The sequence below is a fragment of the Salmo trutta genome, chromosome 25 (genome assembly GCF_901001165.1).
Source record: "Salmo trutta chromosome 25, fSalTru1.1, whole genome shotgun sequence".
Lineage (NCBI taxonomy): Eukaryota > Metazoa > Chordata > Actinopteri > Salmoniformes > Salmonidae > Salmo > Salmo trutta.
This window is the reverse complement of record NC_042981.1, coordinates 1,105,089-1,128,267: the sequence shown is the minus strand read 5'-3', so window position 1 is coordinate 1,128,267 and position 23,179 is coordinate 1,105,089. Positions and strand designations below refer to the sequence as shown.

Below are 23,179 nucleotides of genomic sequence, written 5' to 3'. Positions count from 1 at the left end.
CATCCCCATCTCCCCCTCCCCCTCCAGCCTGGTAACCCTAGCACTGTAACATCCCCCCCCCCTCCCCCCTCCCCCCCTCCAGCCTGGTAACCCTAGCACTGTAACATCCCCTACCTCCCATCCCATCCCCTACCTCCCATACCATTCCCTACCTCCCATTCCCTCCTCTACCTCCCATTCCATCCCCTACCTCCCATTCCATTCCCTACCTCCCATTCCCTCCCTACCTCCATTCCATCCCCTACCTCCCATTCCATCCCCTACCTCCCATTCTATTCCCTACCTCCCATTCCATCCCCTACCTCCCATTCCCTCCCCTACCTCCCATTCCCTCCCCTACCTCCCATTCCCTCCCCTACCTCCCATCCCCTCCTCTACCTCCCATTCCCTCCCCTATCTCCCATTCCCTCCTCTCCCTCCCATTCCCTCCCCTACCTCCCATTCCCTCCCCTACCTCCCATCCCCTCCTCTACCTCCCATTCCCTCCCCTATCTCCCATTCCCTCCTCTCCCTCCCATTCCCTCCCCTACCTCCCATTCCCTCCCCTACCTCCCATCCCATCCCCTACCTCCCATACCATTCCCTACCTCCCATTCCCTCCCCTACCTCCCATTCCATCCTCTACCTCCCATTCCATCCCCTACCTCCCATTCCATCCCCTACCTCCCATTCCATCCCCTACCTCCCATTCCATCCCCTATCTCCCATTCCCTCCCCTACCTCCCATTCCATTCCCTACCTCCCATTCCAACCCCTACCTCCCATTCCATCCCCTACCTCCCATTCCATCCCCTACCTCCCATTCCATTCCCTACCTCCCATTCCCTCCCCTACCTCCCATTCCATCCCCTATCTCCCATTCCCTCCCCTACCTCCCATTCCCTCCCCTACCTCCCATTCCATTCCCTACCTCCCATTCCATCCCCTACCTCCCATTTCATCCTCTACCTCCCATTCCCTACCTCCCATTGCCTCCCCTACCTCCCATTCCATCCCCTACCTCCCATTCCATCCCCCGCCTCCCATTCCATTCCCTACCTCCCATCCCCTACCTCCCATTCCATTCCCTACCTCCCATCCCCTACCTCCCATTCCATTCCCTACCTCCCATCCCCTACCTCCCATTCCATCCCCCTCCTCCCATCCCCTAACTCCCATCCCCTACCTCCCATTCCATCCCCCTCCTCCCATCCCCTACCTCCCATCCCCTACCTCCCATTCCATTCCCTACCTCCCATCCCCTACCTCCCATTCCATCCCCTACCTCCCATCCCCTACCTCCCATTCCATCCCCTACCTCCCATTCCATACCCTACCTCCCATTCCATCCCCTACCTCCCATCCCCTACCTCCCATTCCATCCCCTACCTCCCATCCCCTACCTCCCATTCCATCCCCTACCTCCCATTCCATCCCCCACCTCCCATTCCATCCCCTACCTCCCATCCCCTACCTCCCATTCCATCCCCCACCTCCCATTCCATCCCCTACCTCCCATCCCCTACCTCCCATTCCATCCCCTACCTCCCATCCTCTACCTCCCATTCCATCCTCTACCTCCCATTCCATCCCCTACCTCCCATTCCATCCCCTACCTCCCATTCCCTACCTCCCATTACATCCCCTACCTCCCATTCCATCATCTACCTCCCATTCCATCCCCTACCTCCCATCCCCTACCTCCGATTCCATCCCCTACCTCCCATCCCCTACCTCCCATTCCATCTCCTACCTCCCATTCCATCCTCTACCTCCCATTCCATCCTCTACCTCCCATTCCATCCCCTACATCCCATCCCCTACCTCCCATTCCATCCTCTACCTCCCATTCCATCCCCTACCTCCCATCCCCTACCTCCCATTCCATCCCCTACCTCCCATTCCATCCCCTACCTCCCATTCCATCCCCTACCTCCCATTCCATCCCCTACCTCCCATTCCCTCCCCTACCTCCCATTCCCTCCCCTACCTCCCATTCCATCCCCTACCTCCCATTCCATCCCCTACCTCCCATTCCATCCCCTACCTCCCATTCCATCCCCTACCTCCCATCCCCTCCCCTACCTCCCATTCCCTCCCCTACCTCCCATTCCATCCCCTACCTCCCATTCCATCCCCATCCACAACAGAAGCATTATCGGAATCGTCTTCGATGGACAGCTAAGATGAGGTGTGCGCACGTGTGTGTGTTTACGTGCATGTGTGTGTGCGTGTGTTTGTGTGCATGTGTGTGTGTGCATGTGCGTGTGTGTGTGTGTGTGTGTGTGTGTGTGTGTGTGTGTGTGTGTTTACGTGCATGTGCATGTGTGTGTGTACGTGCGTCTCATATCTCATGTCACCTACTTGTATCTTGATGGGCCAGGTGAAGTTGCTGACATAGACGAAGAAGGTGATGTTTGGGTTGTTGCGGAAGTCAAAGTTCTCGTTGGAGAAACTGTCTTTAAACTCCTTGATGTTACTCCTGGAGACAATGGGGATCTCCTCACCTGTTTGGGTCCCTACTGAGGAAGAGACGAGGTTTATAAACGAGGTTTAATTAAAGTAGGTTCTCTCATACTGGCTCCAAGGAGGGGAGATTGAAAACAGTGCGAACATATGCTATGTTTTTTTTTTTAACTATAGAGCGAATAACGAGCGGTACCTGTGAAGCTGGCAGCCCAGGTGATGTTGAGGTTGAAGTTCTTGGAGGCGTTGATGAACACAACCAGATCACGATTCTGCTGCGGAGGAGAGGAAGAGGAGAGGGGAGGGGAGGGGAGGGGAGAGGAGAGAGGAGGGGAGGAGAGGAGAGGAGAGGAGAGGAGAGGAGGGGAGGGGAGGAGAGGAGAATGTGTTACTGTACGTGTCAATACATCTAGTCTCTGCTGTTTAGTTTATACCTCCATAGGCGTGGCCTAACCGCTGACCTATTACCCCAGCAGTATGGCTGTCCTGCCCCCAGCAGTGTGGGTGTGGTCCTACATCCTCGGGCGTGGCCTGACCTCTAACCCCAGCAGAATGGGTGTGGTCCTACCTCCTCGGGCGTGGCCTGACCCCTAACCTCTAACCCCAGCAGAATGGGTGTGGTCCTACCTCCTCGGGCGTGGCCTGACCCCTAACCTCTAACCCCAGCAGTGTGGGTGTGGTCCTACCTCCTCGGGCGTGGCTACAAAGTTGATGGAGGTGTAGTATCTGTCGTCCTCCTGAGACAGACTGAAGGTGAACTGGTAGTCTATCAGCAGGTTGTCTGGTAGGGAAATAAAACACAGCATGAAAATGCAGGCAGACATGAAAATGTTACAATCCATTTTGTGGGGACTGGAGACAGCTTCTACTACCAGCTTTGGCGTGTACAACATGGATTACGATGCGGATACATTTCAGAGTTTGATGTGTACAACATTTAAAGACCTACATTACTATACTGACAGCATGTCCGTTTCCAAAAGGACGTATTTTGAGGTGTGGTACAGCATTAATTTAAAACTCATAAAATGTAGATTTTTTTTTTTTTGTTACTGCCCTACACACCCCATAATATCAAAGCGGAATTATGTTTTTCAACATTTTTACAAATTCATTAAAATGAAAAGCTGAAATGTCTTCGGTCAATAGGTTTTCGACTCCTTTGTTGTGGCGAGCCTAAATAAGTTCAGGAGTAAAGATTTGCTCAACAAGTCTCATAATAAGTTGCATGGACTCACACTGTGTTCATTAATAGTGTTTAACATGATTTTTGAAATGACAACCACTATGTACCCCACACATACAGATAACTGTAAGATCCCTCAGTCCAGCAGTGAATTTCAAACACAGATTCAACCACAAAGACCAGGGAGGTTTTCCAATGCCTCGCCAAGAAGGGCACCTATTGGTAGAAAATAAGCAGACATTGAATATCCCTTTGAGCACGGTGAAGTTATTAATATCACTCTGGATGGTGTATCAATACACCCAGTCACGACAAAGATACAGGCGTCATTCCTAACTCAGATGCTGGAGAGGAAGGAAACTGCACAGGGATTTCACCATGAGGCCAATGGTGACCTTAAAACAGTTACAGAGTTTAATAACTGTATTTGTATTAGTTATTAACCCAGAGTTCCTAGGCCTTCATTGTAAATAAGATTTTTTTTTTTACTGACTTGCCTAGTTAAATAAAGGTTTAAAAAAAATATATAATTATACGTTCCTGCCAAGACAGCAGCTACTCTTCCCGGGGTTTATTATGGAGCCCCATTAGTTCCTGCCAAGGCAGCAGCTACTCTTCCTGGGGTTTATTATGGATCCCCATTAGTTCCTGCCAAGGCAGCGGCTACTCTTCCTGGGGTTTATTATGGAGCCCCATTAGTTCCTGCCAAGGCAGCGGCTACTCTTCCTGGGGTTTATTATGGATCCCCATTAGTTCCTGCCAAGGCAGCGGCTACTCTTCCTGGGGTTTATTATGGATCCCCATTAGTTCCTGCCAAGGCAGCAGCTACTCTTCCTGGGGTTTATTATGGATCCCCATTAGTTCCTGCCAAGGCAGCAGCTACACTTCCTGGGGTTTATTATGGAGCCCCATTAGTTCCTGCCAAGGCAGCAGCTACTCTTCCTGGGGTTTATTATGGATCCCCATTAGTTCCTGTCAAGGCAGCAGCTACTCTTCCTGGGGTTTATTATGGATCCCCATTAGTTCCTGCCAAGGCAGCAGCTACTCTTCCTGGGGATTATTATGGATCCCCGTTAGTTCCTGCCAAGGCAGCAGCTACTCTTCCTGGGGTTTATTATGGATCCCCGTTAGTTCCTGCCAAGGCAGCAGCTACTCTTCCTGGGGTTTATTATGGATCCCCATTAGTTCCTGCCAAGGCAGCAGCTACTCTTCCTGGGGTTTATTATGGATCCCCATTAGTTCCTGTCAAGGCAGCAGCTACTCTTGCTGGGGTTTATTATGGATCCCCATTAGTTCCTGTCAAGGCAGCAGCTACTCTTCCTGGGGTTTATTAAGGATCCCCATTAGTTCCTGCCAAGGCAGCAGCTACTCTTCCTGGGGTTTATTATGGATCCCCATTAGTTCCTGCCAAAGCAGCAGCTACTCTTCCTGGGGTTTATTATGGATCCCCATTAGTTCCTGCCAAGGCAGCAGCTACTCTTCCTGGGGTTTATTATGGATCCCCATTAGTTCCTGCCAAGGCAGCAGCTACTCTTCCTGGGGGTTTATTATGGATCCCCATTAGTTCCTGCCAAGGCAGCAGCTACTCTTCCTGGGGTTTATTATGGATCCCCATTAGTTCCTGCCAAGGCAGCAGCTACTCTTCCTGGGGGTTTATTATGGATCCCCATTAGTTCCTGCCAAGGCAGCGGCTACTCTTCCTGGGGGTTTATTATGGATCCCCATTAGTTCCTGCCAAGGCAGCGGCTACTCTTCCTGGGGTTTATTATGGATCCCCATTAGTTCCTGCCAAGGCAGCAGCTACTCTTCCTGGGGTTTATTATGGATCCCCATTAGTTCCTGCCAAGGCAGCAGCTACTCTTCCTGGGGTTTATTATGGATCCCCATTAGTTCCTGCCAAGGCAGCAGCTACTCTTCCTGGGGTTTATTATGGATCCCATTAGTTGCTGCCAAAACAGCAGCTGCTCTTCCTGGGGTTTATTATGGATCCCCATTAGTTCCTGCCAAGGCAGCAGCTACTCTTCCTGGGGTTTATTATGGATCCCCATTAGTTCCTGCCAAGGCAGCGGCTACTCTTCCTGGGGTTTATTATGGATCCCCATTAGTTCCTGCCAAGGCAGCAGCAACTCTTACTGGGGTCCAACAAAATTAAGGCAGTTATACAATTTTAAAAACATTACAATACATTTACAACAGATTTAACAACATAATAAGTGTGTTACCTCAAGCCCATACTCTACTACCACATATCTAAAACACTAAATCCATGTGTACGTGTGTGTATAGTGCGTATGCTATCGTGTGTGTGTGTGTATGTGTCTGTGCCTATGTTTGTGTCTCTTCACTGTCCCCGCTGTTCCATAAGGTGCATTTTATCTGTTTTTTAAATCTAATTTTACTGCTTGTATCAGTTACCTGATGTGGAATAAAGTCCCATATAGTCATGGCTCTATGTAGTACTGTGCTCCTCCCATAGTCTGTTCTGGACTTGGGGACTGTGAAGAGACCTCTGGTGACATGTCTTGTGGGGTATGGATGGGTGTCTGAGCTGTGTGCCAGTAGTTTAAACAGACCTCTGGTGGCATGTCTTGTGGGGTATGGATGTGTGTCTGAGCTGTGTGCCAGTAGTTTAAACAGACCTCTGGTGGCATGTCTTGTGGGGTATGTATGGGTGTCTGAGCTGTGTGCCAGTAGTTTAAACAGACCTCTGGTGGCATGTCTTGTGGGGTATGAATGGGTGTCTGAGCTGTGTGCCAGTAGTTTAAACAGACCTCTGGTGGCATGTCTTGTGGGGTATGTATGGGTGTCTGAGCTGTGTGCCAGTAGTTTAGACAGACCTCTGGTGGCATGTCTTGTGGGGTATGTATGGGTGTCTGAGCTGTGTGCCAGTAGTTTAAACAGACCTCTGGTGGCATGTCTTGTGGGGTATGGATGTGTGTCTGAGCTGTGTGCCAGTAGTTTAAACAGACCTCTGGTGGCATGTCTTGTGGGGTATGTATGGGTGTCTGAGCTGTGTGCCAGTAGTTTAAACAGACCTCTGGTGGCATGTCTTGTGGGGTATGAATGGGTGTCTGAGCTGTGTGCCAGTAGTTTAAACAGACCTCTGGTGGCATGTCTTGTGGGGTATGTATGGGTGTCTGAGCTGTGTGCCAGTAGTTTAGACAGACCTCTGGTGGCATGTCTTGTGGGGTATGTATGGGTGTCTGAGCTGTGTGCCAGTAGTTTAGACAGACCTCTGGTGGCATGTCTTGTGGGGTATGGATGGGTGTCTGAGCTGTGTGCCAGTAGTTTAAACAGACCTCTGGTGGCATGTCTTGTGGGGTATGGATGGGTGTCTGAGCTGTGTGCCAGTAGTTTAAACAGACCTCTGGTGGCATGTCTTGTGGGGTATGTATGGGTGTCTGAGCTGTGTGCCCGTAGTTTAGACAGACAGCTCGGTGAATTCAGCTTGTCAATACCTCTCACAAATACAAGTGGTGATGAAGTCAATCTCTCCTCCACTTTGAGCCAGAAGAGATTGACATGCATATTATTAATATTAGCTCTCTGTGTACATCCAAGGGCCAGCCGTGCTGCCCTGCTCTGAGACAACTGCAATTTTCCTAAGTCCTTTTTTGTGGCACCTGACCACACGACTGAACAGTAGTCCAGGTGTGACAAAACTAGGGCCTGTAGGACCTGCCTTGTTGATAGTGTTGTTAAGAAGGTTGAAACTAGGGCCTGTAGGACCTGCCTTGTTGATAGTGTTGTTAAGAAGGTAGAAACTAGGGCCTGTAGGACCTGCCTTGTTGATAGTGTTGTAGAGAAGGTAGAAACTAGGGCCTGTAGGACCTGCCTTGTTGATAGTGTTGTTGAGAAGGTAGAAACTAGGGCCTGTAGGACCAGCCTTGTTGATAGTGTTGTTGAGAAGGTAGAAACTAGGGCCTATAGGACCTGCCTTGTTGATAGTGTTGTTAAGAAGGTAGAAACTAGGGCCTGTAGGACCTGCCTTGTTGATAGTGTTGTTAAGAAGGTAGAAACTAGGGCCTGTAGGACCTGCCTTGTTGATAGTGTTGTAGAGAAGGTAGAAACTAGGGCCTGTAGGACCAGCCTTGTTGATAGTGTTGTTGAGAAGGTAGAAACTAGGGCCTGTAGGACCTGCCTTGTTGATAGTGTTGTTAAGAAGGTAGAAACTAGGGCCTGTAGGACCTGCCTTGTTGATAGTGTTGTTGAGAAGGTAGAAACTAGGGCCTGTGGGACCAGCCTTGTTGATAGTGTTGTTGAGAAGGTCGAAACTAGGGCCTGTAGGACCTGCCTTGTTGATAGTGTTGTTAAGAAGGTAGAAACTAGGGCCTGTAGGACCTGCCTTGTTGATAGTGCTGTTAAGAAGGCAGAGCAGTGCTTTATTATAGACAGACTTCTCCCCATCTTAGCTACTGTTGTATCAATATGTTTTGACCATGACAGTTTACAATCCAGGGTTAATCCAAGCAGTTTAGTCACCTCAACTTGCTCAATTTCCACATTATTCATTACAAGATTTAGTTGAGGTTTAGGGTTTAGTGAATGATTTGTCCCAAATACAATGTTTTTAATTTTATAAATATTTAGGACTAACTTATTCCTTGCCACCCATTCTGAAACTAACTGCAGCTCTTTGTTGAGTGTTGCTGTCATTTCAGTCGCTGTAGTAGCTGACGTGTTTAGTGTTGAGTCATCTGCATACAAAGACACACTGGCTTTACTCAAGGCCAGTCGTTAGTAAAGATTTAAAAAAGTAAGGGGCCAAGACAGCTGCCCTGGGGAATTCCTGATTACCTGGATTATGTTGGAGAGGCTTCCATTAAAGAACAGCCTCTGTGTTCTGTTAGACAGGTAACTCTTTATCCACATTATAGCAGGGGGTGTAAAGCCATAACACATACTTTTTATCCAGCAGCAGACTATGATCAATAATGTCAAAAGCCGCACTGAAGTCTAACAAAACAGCCCCCCCCCCAATCTTTTTATCATCAATTTCTCTCCGCCAATCATCAGTCATTTGTGTAAGTCCTGTGCTTGTTGAATGTCCTTCCCTATAAGGAAGCTGAAAGTTTGTTGTCAATTTGTTTGCTGTAAAATAGCATTGTATCATGTCAAACACAATTTTTTCCAAAAGTTTACTAAGGGTTGGTAACAGGCTGATTGGTCGACTATTTGAGCCAGCCGGCTAACTATTCTTAGATAGTGGAATGACTTTCGCTTCCCTCCAGTCCTGAGGGCACACACTTTCTAGTAGGCTTAAATTGAAGATATGGCAAATAGGAGTGGCAATATCATCCACTATAATCCTAAATCATTTTCCATCCAGATTTTCAGACCCCGGTGGGTCTTAATGGGTGCCTACTTATTAGCAACTGGAATAAGCAATTTCATAAATGTGTCAAGTAGAGCGTCTGGCTACTCCTCATTAGACACCACAGACCAACAAATATTCTTTACATCAACCTAAGAATCACTACTAAACTTCATGTAAGACCTCTTATACACTATAATAGGCCCAGCCTTTGGAACTTTGGTTTTCCTAGATATGGCTACTATATTGTGATCACTACATCCTATGGATCTGGATACTGTTTTCAAGCAAATATCTGCAGCATTAGTAAAGATGTGATCAATACATGTTGATGATTTCATTCCTGTGCTGGTTGTAACTACCCTGGTAGGTTGACTGACAACCTGAACCAGGCTGCAGGCAGTTTTTCTTGAGTGGGCAGCTTGACGAGAGCCAGTCAATATTTAAATCACCCAGAAAATATACCTCTGTTGATATCACATACATTATCAAGCATTTCACACATTATCAAGATACTGACTGTTAGCACTTGGTGGTCTATAGCAGCTTCCCACCAGAATGGGCTTTAGGTGAGGCAGATGAACCTGTAGCCATATTACTTCAACAGTATTTAACATGAGATCGTCTCTAATCATTACAGGAATGTGGTTCTGAATATAAACAGCAACACCTTCACCACAGGCATTTGTCTTTTCTGTAAATGTTATAACCTTGTATTGCTACTAATATCAGAGGTATTGTCTAAGTGAGATTCCGAGATACAAATGTAGCTAGTATTATTACTTCAACACTGCCCAAATGTGCATTTCTGTCTTTTCTGTAGATGTTATAACCATGTATTGCTACCACTGTATCAAAGGTATTATCTAAGTGAGTTTCAGAGATACGAATATGAATGTCATCATTTACTAGCAAATTAATGACTTCATAGACCTTGTTTCTTAGGCTACATATGTTAACGTAAAATAATAAAGGTGAAATAAATAAATAAAATAAAAATAAATAAATACATTTAAAAAACGTGGGCTATTTTTAGCACTTTTCTGGGATGCTTGATTGTTGTCATTGCTTTACTGGAAAGCTTAGCAGAAGTAGACCTGATCATGTTATTTCTGTTAGTGCAGGGTGAGCTGCACACAGTGGACTTCCTACAAGGGCACACCGCCTCAGTTCTAACAGTATAACTCTGACAGTATAACAGTATAACAGGTTCATAGGCACATGATTACGGCAGAGGCATTTTGTTACGTTACAGCCTTATTCTAAAATTGTCTTGGCTGTGTGCTTAGGGTCGTTGTCCTATTAGAAGGTGAACCTTTGCCCCAGTCTGAGGTCCTGAGCGCTCTGTAGCAGGTTTTCATCAAGGACCTCTCTGTACTTTGCTCCGTTCATCTTTCCCTCAATCCTGACTAGTCTATCAGTCCCTGCGGCTGAAAAACATCCCCACAGCATGATGCTGCCACCACCATGCTTCACCGTAGGGATGGTGCAGGTTTCCTCCAGACGTGACAATTGGCATTCAGGCCAAAGAGTTCAATCTTGGTTTCATCAGACCAGAGAATCTTGTTTCATGTTCTGAGAGTCTTTAGGTGCCTTTTGGAAAACTCCAAGTGGGCTGTCATGTGCCTTTTACTGAGGAGTGGCTTCCGTCTGGCCACTCTACCATAAAGGCCTGATTGGTGGAGTGCTGCAGAGATGGTTGTGATTCTGGAAGGTTCTCCCATCTCCACAGAGGAACTCTGGAGCTCTGTCAAAGTGACCATTGGGTTCTTGGTCACCTCCCTGACGAAGGCCCTTCCCACCCCGATTGCTCAGTTGGCCGGGCGACCAGCTCTAGGAAGAGTCTTGGTGGTTCCAAACTTTTTCCTTTTAAGAATGATGGATACCACTGTGTTCTTGGGGACCTTTAATGCTGCAGACATTTTTTGGTACCCTTCCTCAGATCTTTGCCTCGACACAATCCTGTCTCTGAGCGCTACAGACAATTCCTTTGACCTCATGACTTGGTTTTTGCTCTGACACGCACTGTCAACTGTGGGACCTTATATAGACATGTGATGTGTACTTTTCCAAATCAGGTCTAATCAATTGAATTTTCCACAGGTGGACTCCAATGAAGTTGTAGAAACATCTCAAGGATGATCAATGGAAACAGGATGCACTTGAGTTCCATTTCGAGTCACATATCAAAGGGTCTGAATACTTATGTAAATGAGGTATTTCTGTTTTTAAAAAAATGGTGAAAGGATATAGGAATGCAAATGATTTGGGTGGATCCCATCCTCCTTATAAAACGAGCTTTGTTTCCAGAAGGTATCAAAATTGTCAATAAATGTTCCACCCACAGAGCTGTAATAGTCTCGTAGCCAGTTATGGAGGGATAAAAGTCTGATGAAACGTTCAATACCACGATTTAGGGAGGGCAGAGGGAGAGATATTATGGGGTGTTTGTTGGTGTCAAGCAGAGACCCAATCAGTTCTTTAAAATCCCATCTTCAGCTGTTCTGATCTGCCCTTCATAATGTCCTTGAATCCCACATGAACTGTGATAGACCCAATTTTCCTGTTTAAAATGTTTGGGAGCATCTTATTGATGTCCTGTACTCGTGCTCCTGGATACAACGTTTTTGCTCCAGAGACTAAGACATTTCTCACCGTTGAACTGCTGGAGAAGGGAATGGAGAAATACGCCCATTCCTACCCGTCACACAATTCGCTGAACCTTTTCACAGGCCTACGAGAAGCAGGATATCGTACGCCCGCTGCTCCCGGCAACAGGTCCTTCCACGGCAAGCGGTGCCCCGTCAGATCCAGAGAACGGAGACAAACTCGACGACGAAGCCGCTGCTGGAGTCAGCACTGCCGTTGCAGACACAGGAAATCCCAGTGATGAAGGTACAGGTAGATCAGGCACCAGTGCAGCGAAAGCTATTCCTTATGTCAATCTGCTCCGAACCTCTCACAGTCACTCCCGTCCACTTAACATCATGCTGCTGCCTTCGGTTTCCAAGACTTGTGACATGGGACCAGCGCTGATTGGAACTGTCTTCTTGCTGATCTCCGTCTACTTCACTGCAGGATGGAGGAGGAGCAGATGGAGACAACTTCCTTGACAGGCAAGTTCCAGGAAGCACAGGCCATTCAGATAGGGACAGATGGGGAACTAGTTCCAGGTAACACAGGCCATTCAGATAGGGACAGATGGGGAACTAGTTCCAGGTAACACATGCCATTCAGATAGGGACAGATGGGGAACTAGTTCCAGGTAACACAGGCCATTCAGATAGGGACAGATGGGGAACTAGTTCCAGGAAGCACAGGCCATTCAGATAGGGACAGATGAGGAACTAGTTCCAGGAAGCACAGGCCATTCAGATAGGGACAGATGGGGAACTAGTTCCAGGTAACACATGCCATTCAGATAGGGACAGATGGGGAACTAGTTCCAGGTAACACAGGCCATTCAGATAGGGACAGATGGGGAACTAGTTCCAGGAAGCACAGGCCATTCAGATAGGGACAGATGAGGAACTAGTTCCAGGAAGCACAGGCCATTCAGATAGGGACAGATGGGGAACTAGTTCCAGGTAACACATGCCATTCAGATAGGGACAGATGGGGAACTAGTTCCAGGTAACACAGACCATTCAGATAGGGACAGATGGGGACCTAGTTCCAGGTAACACAGGCCATTCAGATAGGGACCGATAGGGAACTAGTTCCAGGTAACACAGGCCATTCAGATAGGGACAGATGGGGAACTAGTTCCAGGTAACACAGGCCATTCAGATAGGGACAGATGGGGAACTAGTTCCAGGTAACACATGCCATTCAGATAGGGACAGATGGGGAACTAGTTCCAGGTAACACAGACCATTCAGATAGGGACAGATGGGGAACTAGTTCCAGGTAACACAGGCCATTCAGATAGGGACAGATGGGGAACTAGTTCCAGGTAACACATGCCATTCAGATAGGGACAGATGGGGAACTAGTTCCAGGTAACACAGACCATTCAGATAGGGACAGATGGGGACCTAGTTCCAGGTAACACAGGCCATTCAGATAGGGACAGATAGGGAACTAGTTCCAGGTAACACAGGCCATTCAGATAGGGACAGATGGGGAACTAGTTCCAGGTAACACATGCCATTCAGATAGGGACAGATGGGGAACTAGTTCCAGGTAACACAGACCATTCAGATAGGGACAGATGGGGAACTAGTTCCAGGTAACACAGGCCATTCAGATAGGGACAGATGGGGAACTAGTTCCAGGTAACACATGCCATTCAGATAGGGACAGATGGGGAACTAGTTCCAGGTAACACAGACCATTCAGATAGGGACAGATGGGGACCTAGTTCCAGGTAACACAGGCCATTCAGATAGGGACAGATAGGGAACTAGTTCCAGGTAACACAGGCCATTCAGATAGGGACAGATGGGGAACTAGTTCCAGGTAACACATGCCATTCAGATAGGGACAGATGGGGAACTAGTTCCAGGTAACACAGACCATTCAGATAGGGACAGATGGGGAACTAGTTCCAGGTAACACAGGCCATTCAGATAGGGACAGATGGGGAACTAGTTCCAGGTAACACATGCCATTCAGATAGGGACAGATGGGGAACTAGTTCCAGGTAACACAGACCATTCAGATAGGGACAGATGGGGACCTAGTTCCAGGTAACACAGGCCATTCAGATAGGGACAGATAGGGAACTAGTTCCAGGTAGCACAGGCCATTCAGATAGGGACAGATGGGGAACTAGTTCCAGGTAACACATGCCATTCAGATAGGGACAGATGGGGAACTAGTTCCAGGTAACACAGACCATTCAGATAGGGACAGATGGGGACCTAGTTCCAGGTAACACAGGCCATTCAGATAGGGACAGATGGGGAACTAGTTCCAGGTAACACATGTCATTCAGATAGGGACAGATGGGGAACTAGTTCCAGGTAACACAGACCATTCAGATAGGGACAGATGGGGAACTAGTTCCAGGTAACACAGGCCATTCAGATAGGGACAGATGGGGATCTAGTTCCAGGTAACAAATGCCATTCAGATAGGGACAGATGGGGAACTAGTTCCAGGTAACACAGACCATTCAGATAGGGACAGATGGGGACCTAGTTCCAGGTAACACAGGCCATTCAGATAGGGACAGATAGGGAACTAGTTCCAGGTAACACAGGCCATTCAGATAGGGACAGATGGGGAACTAGTTCCAGGTAACACAGGCCATTCAGATAGGGACAGATGGGGAACTAGTTCCAGGTAACACATGCCATTCAGATAGGGACAGATGGGGAACTAGTTCCAGGTAACACAGACCATTCAGATAGGGACAGATGGGGAACTAGTTCCAGGTAACACAGGCCATTCAGATAGGGACAGATGGGGAACTAGTTCCAGGTAACACAGGCCATTCAGATAGGGACAGATGGGGTACTAGTTCCAGGTAACACAGGCCATTCAGATAGGGACAGATGGGGAACTAGTTCCAGGTAACACAGGCCATTCAGATAGGGACAGATGACAAGGCGGAGAAACATCAATCAGGCCCGAGCAGCGTCTTGCCATAGGAGTTGAGAATGAGACAGGTCCAGCTTGCGTTTTCCCCATAAATTTGAGTAGAATTGAGATTTGCTTACTAAGCATAGCCACCTCATTCCTTATAATCCTCCGCTGGCAAACTATAGCTAGATTGGAACTCCGGATTGTCAATATCGTCCCGGACAAGAGCGTAATAAACACACCTTCTACAGCGCTGGAAAAGTTTGTTAGTTATTCCGGGCTCCATTGCAACACTAGCTAGCTGGCTAGTTGGTAGCAGGTGTTGACACAAACACAACATTTTAATAAATATAGTAAAACTTTGGAAACAACAGACCGAAGCACAGTAGGTATCAGGATAGGAGAAAACTGAGGATGGATCAACAACATTGTAGTTACTCCACAATACTAACCTAAATGACAGAGTGAAAAGAAGGAAGACTGTACAGAATACAAATATTCCAAAACATGCATCCTGTTTGCAATAAGGCATTAAAGTAATACTGCAAAAAAATATAGCGAAGCAATTCACTTGTCCTGAATACAAAAGTGTTATGTTTGGGGCAAATCCAATACAACACATTACTGAGTACCACTCTCCATATTTTCAGGCATAGTGACTGCTGCATCATGTTATGGGTATGCTTGTCATCTTTAAGGACTGGGGAGTTTTTCAGGATAAAAATAAACAGAACGGAGCTAAGCACAGACAAAATCCTAGAGGAGAACCTGGTTCAGTCTGCTTTCCACCAGACACTGAGAGATGAATTCACCTTTCAGCAGGACAATAACCTAAAACACAAGGCCAGATATACACTGGAATGGTCTTGAGTGGACGAGTTACCGTGTTTACTTAAATCAACTTGAAAATATATGGCAAGCTGAGTGGTGCAGCGGTCTAATACACCACATCGCAGTGTTACTACAGCCTGGGTTTCAATCCCGTAACCGGGAGTCCCAATGGGTGGCACACAATTGGCCCAGCGTCGTCCGGGTTCGGGAGGGTTTGGCCGGGGGGGAGGGGGGGTCTGTATTTGGCTCATCACGCTCTAGCGACTCCCTGTGGCGGGCCGGGCCCCTGCAGGCTGACCTCGGTCGTCAGTTGAGCGTTGTTTCCTCTGACATCATCGGTGTGGCTGGCTTCCGGGTTAAGTGGGCGGGTGTTAAGAAGTGCGATTTGGCGGGTCATGTTTCGGAGGACACATGACTCGACCTTCGCTTCCACAGCCCGTTGGGGAGTTGCAGTGAAGGTCGAAATTGGGGAGAAAAAGGGGGGGGGAATTATAATAAAAGAAAATCTATGGCAAGACCATAATGATCAACAACCAATTTGACAGAACTTGAATACTTTTTTAAAGAATAATGGGCAAATGTTGCACAATCCATGTGTGGAAAGCTCTTAGAGACGTACCCAGAAAGACTCACAGCTGTAATTGCTGCCAAAGGTTCTTCTGTAAGGAGTTCACTCGGGGTATGAACACTTATGTAAATGAGATAGTTCTGGATTTAATTTTCAATAAATTGGCAAAAATCTATGTAATCCATTTTGAATTGAGGCTGTAACACAACAAAATGTGTAATAAGGCAAGGGGTATGAATACTTTCTGAAGACACTGCATCTCTTCACTTTTATCTGTCTCTCTCGTCTACCCATCTCTCTATCTCTCTCGTCTACCCATCTCTCTCGTCTACCCATCTCTCTATCTCTCTCGTCTACCCATCTCTCTATCTCTCTCGTCTACCCATCTCTCTCGTCTACCCATCTCTCTCGTCTACCCATCTCTCTCGTCTACCCGTCTCTCTATCTCTCTCGTCTACCCATCTCTCTCGTCTACCCATCTCTCTCGTCTACCCGTCTCTCTATCTCTCTCGTCTACCCGTCTCTCTCGTCTACCCATCTCTCTCGTCTACCCGTCTCTCTCATCTACCCGTCTCTCTATCTCTCTCGTCTACCCATCTCTCTCGTCTACCCATCTCTCTCGTCTACCCATCTCTCTCATCTACCCGTCTCTCTATCTCTCTCGTCTACCCGTCTCTCTCGTCTACCCATCTCTCTCGTCTACCCATCTCTCTCGTCTACCCATCTCTCTCGTCTACCCATCTCTCTCGTCTACCCATCTCTCTATCTCTCTCGTCTACCCGTCTCTCTCGTCTACCCGTCTCTCTCGTCTCTCTCGTCTACCCGTCTCTCTCGTCTCTCACGTCTACCCATCTCTCACGTCTACCCGTCTCTCTATCTCTCTCGTCTACCCGTCTCTCTATCTCTCTCGTCTACCCGTCTCTCTCGTCTACCCATCTCTCTCGTCTACCCATCTCTCTCGTCTACCCATCTCTCACGTCTACCCGTCTCTCTATCTCTCTCGTCTACCCATCTCTCTCGTCTACCCATCTCTCTCGTCTACCCATCTCTCTCTACTATCCATCTCTCTCTTCTATTCTATTCTCGTCTCACTAAAGCCTTATTCACAGTGCAGGGCTTAATGCTCAGATCAATACTGACTTTCCAAACAGCCCGTTGAGATGTGACCGAATCAGACGTATCTGTGTGTGTGTTCAGACAGCAGTCATTCGCTGACATGGTTACGCTCGTTGTCATAGTAATGACGGGTGTGTGAGCAGTGTTGTAGGTTGTGATTGGTTGGTGGTGCTCGTGATTCCTTTCACTCAGAGGTTATGTAACAAGCTAAGGTGACGAAAATAACGCAATGGACTTTTCCCCCCAGTTGCTTTGAATGTTCAAAATCATAGTGTAAAGAACACTTTTAAAGCCAGGCGGGATAATAGAACTTTCCAAACGAGTCCTTTATGGCTAGCCATAGCAGTCAACTAGCTAGCTGTTTACCTTCATAGCACTTTCACTCATTTAGTTAATAAATAACAAGCTAGTTAGCTTCCACATGTTCTGGTCAAAACTGTCAACAGAATAACTAGCAACCAACAATATATGCCAAATAACCACTTGAAGGCAAAATAAATCAGATTTGACCGTTCAGACACAAGTCACATGGTCAGGAATCAGATTTGTATCTGATTTTAAACCAAATACGGAAGTGGTTTGAATATGTGGCTTGAAATATCAGACTGAAAAAAAAAAAAGAAAAGATGAATCAGATATGCCAAAACTTGGATTTGAGTCACTTCAAACTGCCAATGTGAACAAGGCTTAACAACTTGGTCACGTTGATCCTAACAGGGCTCTACAGTAAATGCAGTATCATTCAGCTGAACAAAGACGGCATTCATGATGACAGGAATAAAAAAAACGTATCTTCTCCTGAGAACCAAATGGCACCCGCTCCCCTATATAGTCCACTACTTTTAACCAGAGGGCTCATAGGGCTCTGATCAAAAGTAGTGCACTATATAGGGGATAGGGTGTCATTTAGGACTCATCCTCAGCGTGATGTTCTACTCTGAAGGACTCAGCGTGATGTTCTACTCTGAAGGACTCAGCCTCAGTGGGATGTTCTACTATGAAGGACTCAGTGTGATGTTCTACTCTGAAGGACTCAGCGTGATGTTCTACTCTGAATGACTCAGAGCGATGTTCTACTCTGTAGGACTCAGCCTCAGAGTGATGTTCTACTCTGAAGGACTCAGCTTCAGAGCGATGTTCTACTCTGTAGGACTCAGCCTCAGAGTGATGTTCTACTCTGAAGGACTCAGCCTCAGCGTGATGTTCTACTCTGAAGGACTCAGCCTCAGTGTGATGTTCTACTCTGAAGGACTCAGCCTCAGTGTGATGTTCTACTCTGAAGGACTCAGCCTCAGTGTGATGTTCTACTCTGAAGGACTCAGCGTGATGTTCTACTCTGAAGGACTCAGCCTCAGCGTGATGTTCTACTCTGAAGGACTCAGCGTGATGTTCTACTCTGAAGGACCCAGCCTCAGCGTGATGTTCTACTCTGAAGGACTCAGCCTCAGTGTGATGTTCTACTCTGAAGGACTCAGCCTCAGTGTGATGTTCTACTCTGAAGGACTCAGCCTCAGTGTGATGTTCTGCTCTGTAGGACTCAGCCTCAGTGTGGTGTTCTACTCTGAAGGACTCAGCCTCAGTGTGATGTTCTACTCTGAAGGACTCAGCGTGATGTTCTACTCTGAAGGACTCAGCATCAGAGCGATGTTCTACTCTGAAGGACTCAGCCTCAGTGTGATGTTCTACTCTGAAGGACTCAGCCTCAGCGTGATGTTCTACTCTGAAGGACTCAGCCTCAGTGTGGTGTTCTACTCTGAAGGACTCAGCGTGATGTTCTACTCTGAAGGACTCAGCCTCAGCGTGATGTTCTACCCTGAAGTACTCAGCCTCAGAGCGATGTTCTACTCTGAAGGACTCAGCCTCAGAGCGATGTTCTACTCTGAAGGACTCAGCCTCAGAGCGATGTTCTACTCTGAAGGACTCAGCCTCAGCGTGATATTCTACTCTGAAGGACTCAGCCTCAGTGTGATGTTCTACTCTGAAGGACTCAGTGTGATGTTCTACTCTGAAGGACTCAGTGTGATGTTCTACTCTGAAGGACTCAGCCTCAGTGTGATGTTCTACCCTGAAGGACTCAGTGTGATGTTCTACTATGAAGGACTCAGTGTGATGTTCTACTCTGAAGGACTCAGCCTCAGTGTGATGTTCTGCTCTGAAGGACTCAGCCTCAGCGTGGTGTTCTACTCTGAAGGACTCAGCCTCAGAGCGATGTTCTACTCTGTAGGACTCAGCCTCAGTGCGATGTTCTACTCTGAAGGACTGAGTGTGGTGTTCTACTCTGAAGGACTCAGCCTCAGCGTGGTGTTCTATTCTGAAGGACTCAGCCTCAGCGTGATGTTCTACTCTGAAGGACTCAGCCTCAGAGCGATGTTCTGCTCTGAAGGACTCAGCCTCAGAGCGATGTTCTACTCTGAAGGACTCAGCCTCAGTGTGATGTTCTGCTCTGAAGGACTCAGCCTCAGCGTGGTGTTCTACTCTGAAGGACTCAGCCTCAGAGCGATGTTCTACTCTGTAGGACTCAGCCTCAGTGCGATGTTCTACTCTGAAGGACTGAGTGTGGTGTTCTACTCTGAAGGACTCAGCCTCAGCGTGGTGTTCTATTCTGAAGGACTCAGCCTCAGCGTGATGTTCTACTCTGAAGGACTCAGCCTCAGCGTGATGTTCTACTCTGAAGGACTCAGCCTCAGCGTGGTGTTCTACTCTGTAGGACTCAGCCTCAGCGTGATGTTCTACTCTGAAGGACTCAGCCTCAGCGTGATGTTCTACTCTGAAGGACTGAGTGTGGTGTTCTACTCTGAAGGACTCAGCCTCAGCGTGATGTTCTACTCTGTAGGACTCAGCCTCAGCGTGATGTTCTACTCTGAAGGACTCAGCCTCAGTGTGGTGTTCTACTCTGTAGGACTCAGCCTCAGCGTGATGTTCTACTCTGAAGGACTCAGCCTCAGTGTGATGTTCTACTCTGAAGGACTCAGCCTCAGCGTGATGTTCTACTCTGAAGGACTCAGCGTGATGTTCTACTCTGAAGGACTCAGCCTCAGCGTGATGTTCTACTCTGAAGGACTCAGCCTCAGCGTGATGTTCTACTCTGAAGGACTCAGCCTCAGCGTGATGTTCTACTCTGAAGGACTCAGCCTCAGCGTGGTGTTCTACTCTGTAGGACTCAGCCTCAGCGTGATGTTCTACTCTGAAGGACTCAGCCTCAGCGTGATGTTCTACTCTGAAGGACTGAGTGTGGTGTTCTACTCTGAAGGACTCAGCCTCAGCGTGATGTTCTACTCTGTAGGACTCAGCCTCAGCGTGATGTTCTACTCTGAAGGACTCAGCCTCAGTGTGGTGTTCTACTCTGTAGGACTCAGTCTCAGCGTGATGTTCTACTCTGAAGGACTCAGCCTCAGTGTGATGTTCTACTCTGAAGGACTCAGCCTCAGCGTGATGTTCTACTCTGAAGGACTCAGCGTGATGTTCTACTCTGAAGGACTCAGCCTCAGCGTGATGTTCTACTCTGAAGGACTCAGCCTCAGTGTGATGTTCTACTCTGAAGGACTCAGCCGCAGTGTGATGTTCTACTCTGTAGGACTCAGCCTCAGCGTGATGTTCTACTCTGTAGGACTCAGCCTCAGCGTGATGTTCTACTCTAAAGGACTCAGCCTCAGCGTGGTGTTCTACTCTGAAGGACTCAGCCTCAGCGTGGTGTTCCACTTACAGTAACATGTTCCTTTCAGAGGGTTGCCTTGGTAACGGTTCTCCACCTCACACCTGAGAGAAAAGAGAGGATGAAGTGAGAGAAAAGAGAAAGAAACGGAGGTTAGAGACAAGATGAACAGTACATCTATAAAATGGAGGTGAGAGACGGGCTTTAACGTCCCAATCAACAAGATGAACAGTACATCTACTTACACAGGGCTACCATGCAGGGCTCTACAGTACAACCATTTTACTTGCATGTGTACCTAAATATTTGGATGTTCAACCTGGAATATATTTATGAGCACCAGTGAAGTAAGAAAATTTTCTAATTCTAGCTTTATTACCTCGTATTTTTCATGGTGCTCCTAAATTTCCTCGTGTGAGCATACATTTTTCAAGTTAGGCGCAAACATGCTCCTTGTAAAAAAAGTTCAGCGTGGAGCCCGGTTACAGATGACAGCAGTCTGAATTGTAGAATAAGTATGTAATATGTATGTATTAACTATGTAGTGTACTGTAGTGTACTTACAGGTGACAGCGGTCTCCTTTGATGCCCTTGGTGGTGCAGAAACACTTCCCGTTGTTAGTGTTACACACACTGGCATGGCCGTTACACTTACACGCTGTAATACAACATTATCACATTAATATAACAACATTATCACATTAATATAACAACATTATCACATTAATATATCAACATTATCACATTAATATATCAACATTATCACATTAATATAACAACATTATCACATTAATATATCAACATTATCACATTAATATATCAACATTATCAAATTAATATAACACCATTATCACATTAATATATCAACATTATCACATTGGTATAACATTACCACATGAATATAACATTATCACATGAATATAACATTATCACATTAATATGACAACATTATCACATTAGTATAACATCATTATTGCATTAGTATAGCAACATATCACATTAGTATAACAACTGACACGCTGTAATTCAACATTATCACATTAATATAACAGCATTATCACATTAATCAGCATTATCACATTAGGATAACAACTGACACGATGTAATACAATATTATCACATTAACAAATCAGCATTATCACATTAGTATACCAACAATATAACATTTGTATAAGAACATTATCACATTAATATAACATTATCACATTGGTATACAGACATTATCACATTAATATAACATTACCCCATTGAAACAACATTATCGGATAAATATAACACCATTATTGCATTGGTATTACAACTGACATGCTGTAATGCAACATTATCACATCACCATATCGACACTATCACATTGACATATCGGCATTATCACATTAATATAACATTATCACATTGGTATAAAAGCATTATCACGTTGCTATAACACCATTATCAAATTACGATATCAACATTATCAAATGAATATATCAACATTATCACATTAGTATAACAGCTGACACATTGTAATACAACATTAATACATGAATATTACATTATCATATTAATATAACATCATTATCACATTGATATAGCAACATTATTGCATTGGTATAACTGGCAAACTGTAATACAACATTACCGCATTAATATAACAACATTATCACCGTATTATAGCAACATTATTATATTAATATAACACCATTATCACATTAATATAACCACATTATCACATTAATATATCAACATTATCACATTGGTATGTCAACATTATTACATTAATATAACATTATCAAATTAATATATCAACATTATCACATTAATCAATCAACATGATCACATTAGTACAACAACATTATCACATTAATATAACATTATCACATTAGTATAACAACATTATAACATTAATATAGCATTACCCCATTTATATTGCAACATTATCATATAAATATAACAACATTTTTATTTTAGTATAACTGACACGCTGTAATAGAACATTATCACATATCAACATGATCACATTAGTATTTCAGCATTATCAGATTAATATAACATTATCACATTAATATAACAACATTATCACATTCGCATAACAACTGACATGGTGTGCTATGACATTATTGCATTGACATATCAACATTATCACATAAATATATCAACATTATTACATTAGTATAACAACATTGTCACATTAACATAACACCATTATCACATTAACATAACAACATTATTACATTAATATAACAACTTACAAGCTGCAAAACAACATTATCACATTGATATATCAACATCATCAAATTAATATATCAACATGATCACATAAATATATCAACATTATCACATTAGTATAACAACATCACATTAATATAACATTATCACATTGATATAACAACTGACACAGTGTAATACATTATTGCAATAACATATCAACATTATCACATTAATATAACATCATTATCACATTGGTATAACAACATTATCACATTAGTATAACAACAGTGTTACATTAATATATCAACATTATCACATTCGTATAACAACATTATCACAATAGTATAACAA

At 45.7% G+C, this 23,179-nt stretch overlaps 1 protein-coding gene across 7 annotated transcripts in view; it reads right to left on the bottom strand.

Moving 5' to 3' along the window:
* The window catches only part of LOC115161816 (attractin), a 254,934-nt gene that overhangs the window by 126,680 nt on the left and 105,075 nt on the right, over positions 1–23,179 (bottom strand). For 4 of the 7 annotated variants that reach the window (XM_029712598.1, XM_029712600.1, XM_029712599.1 and 1 more), the window contains 5 exons: positions 21,206–21,299; positions 20,693–20,745; positions 3,132–3,226; positions 2,642–2,720; positions 2,344–2,501 (listed from right to left, as the gene is read on the bottom strand). In XM_029712598.1, coding sequence (XP_029568458.1) covers positions 2,344–2,501; positions 2,642–2,720; positions 3,132–3,226; positions 20,693–20,745; positions 21,206–21,299 — 479 coding nt within the window. The remainder of the gene's footprint in view (positions 1–2,343; positions 2,502–2,641; positions 2,721–3,131; positions 3,227–20,692; positions 20,746–21,205; positions 21,300–23,179) is intronic. The other 3 variants (XM_029712602.1, XM_029712601.1, XM_029712603.1) reach the window with 3 other exon arrangements.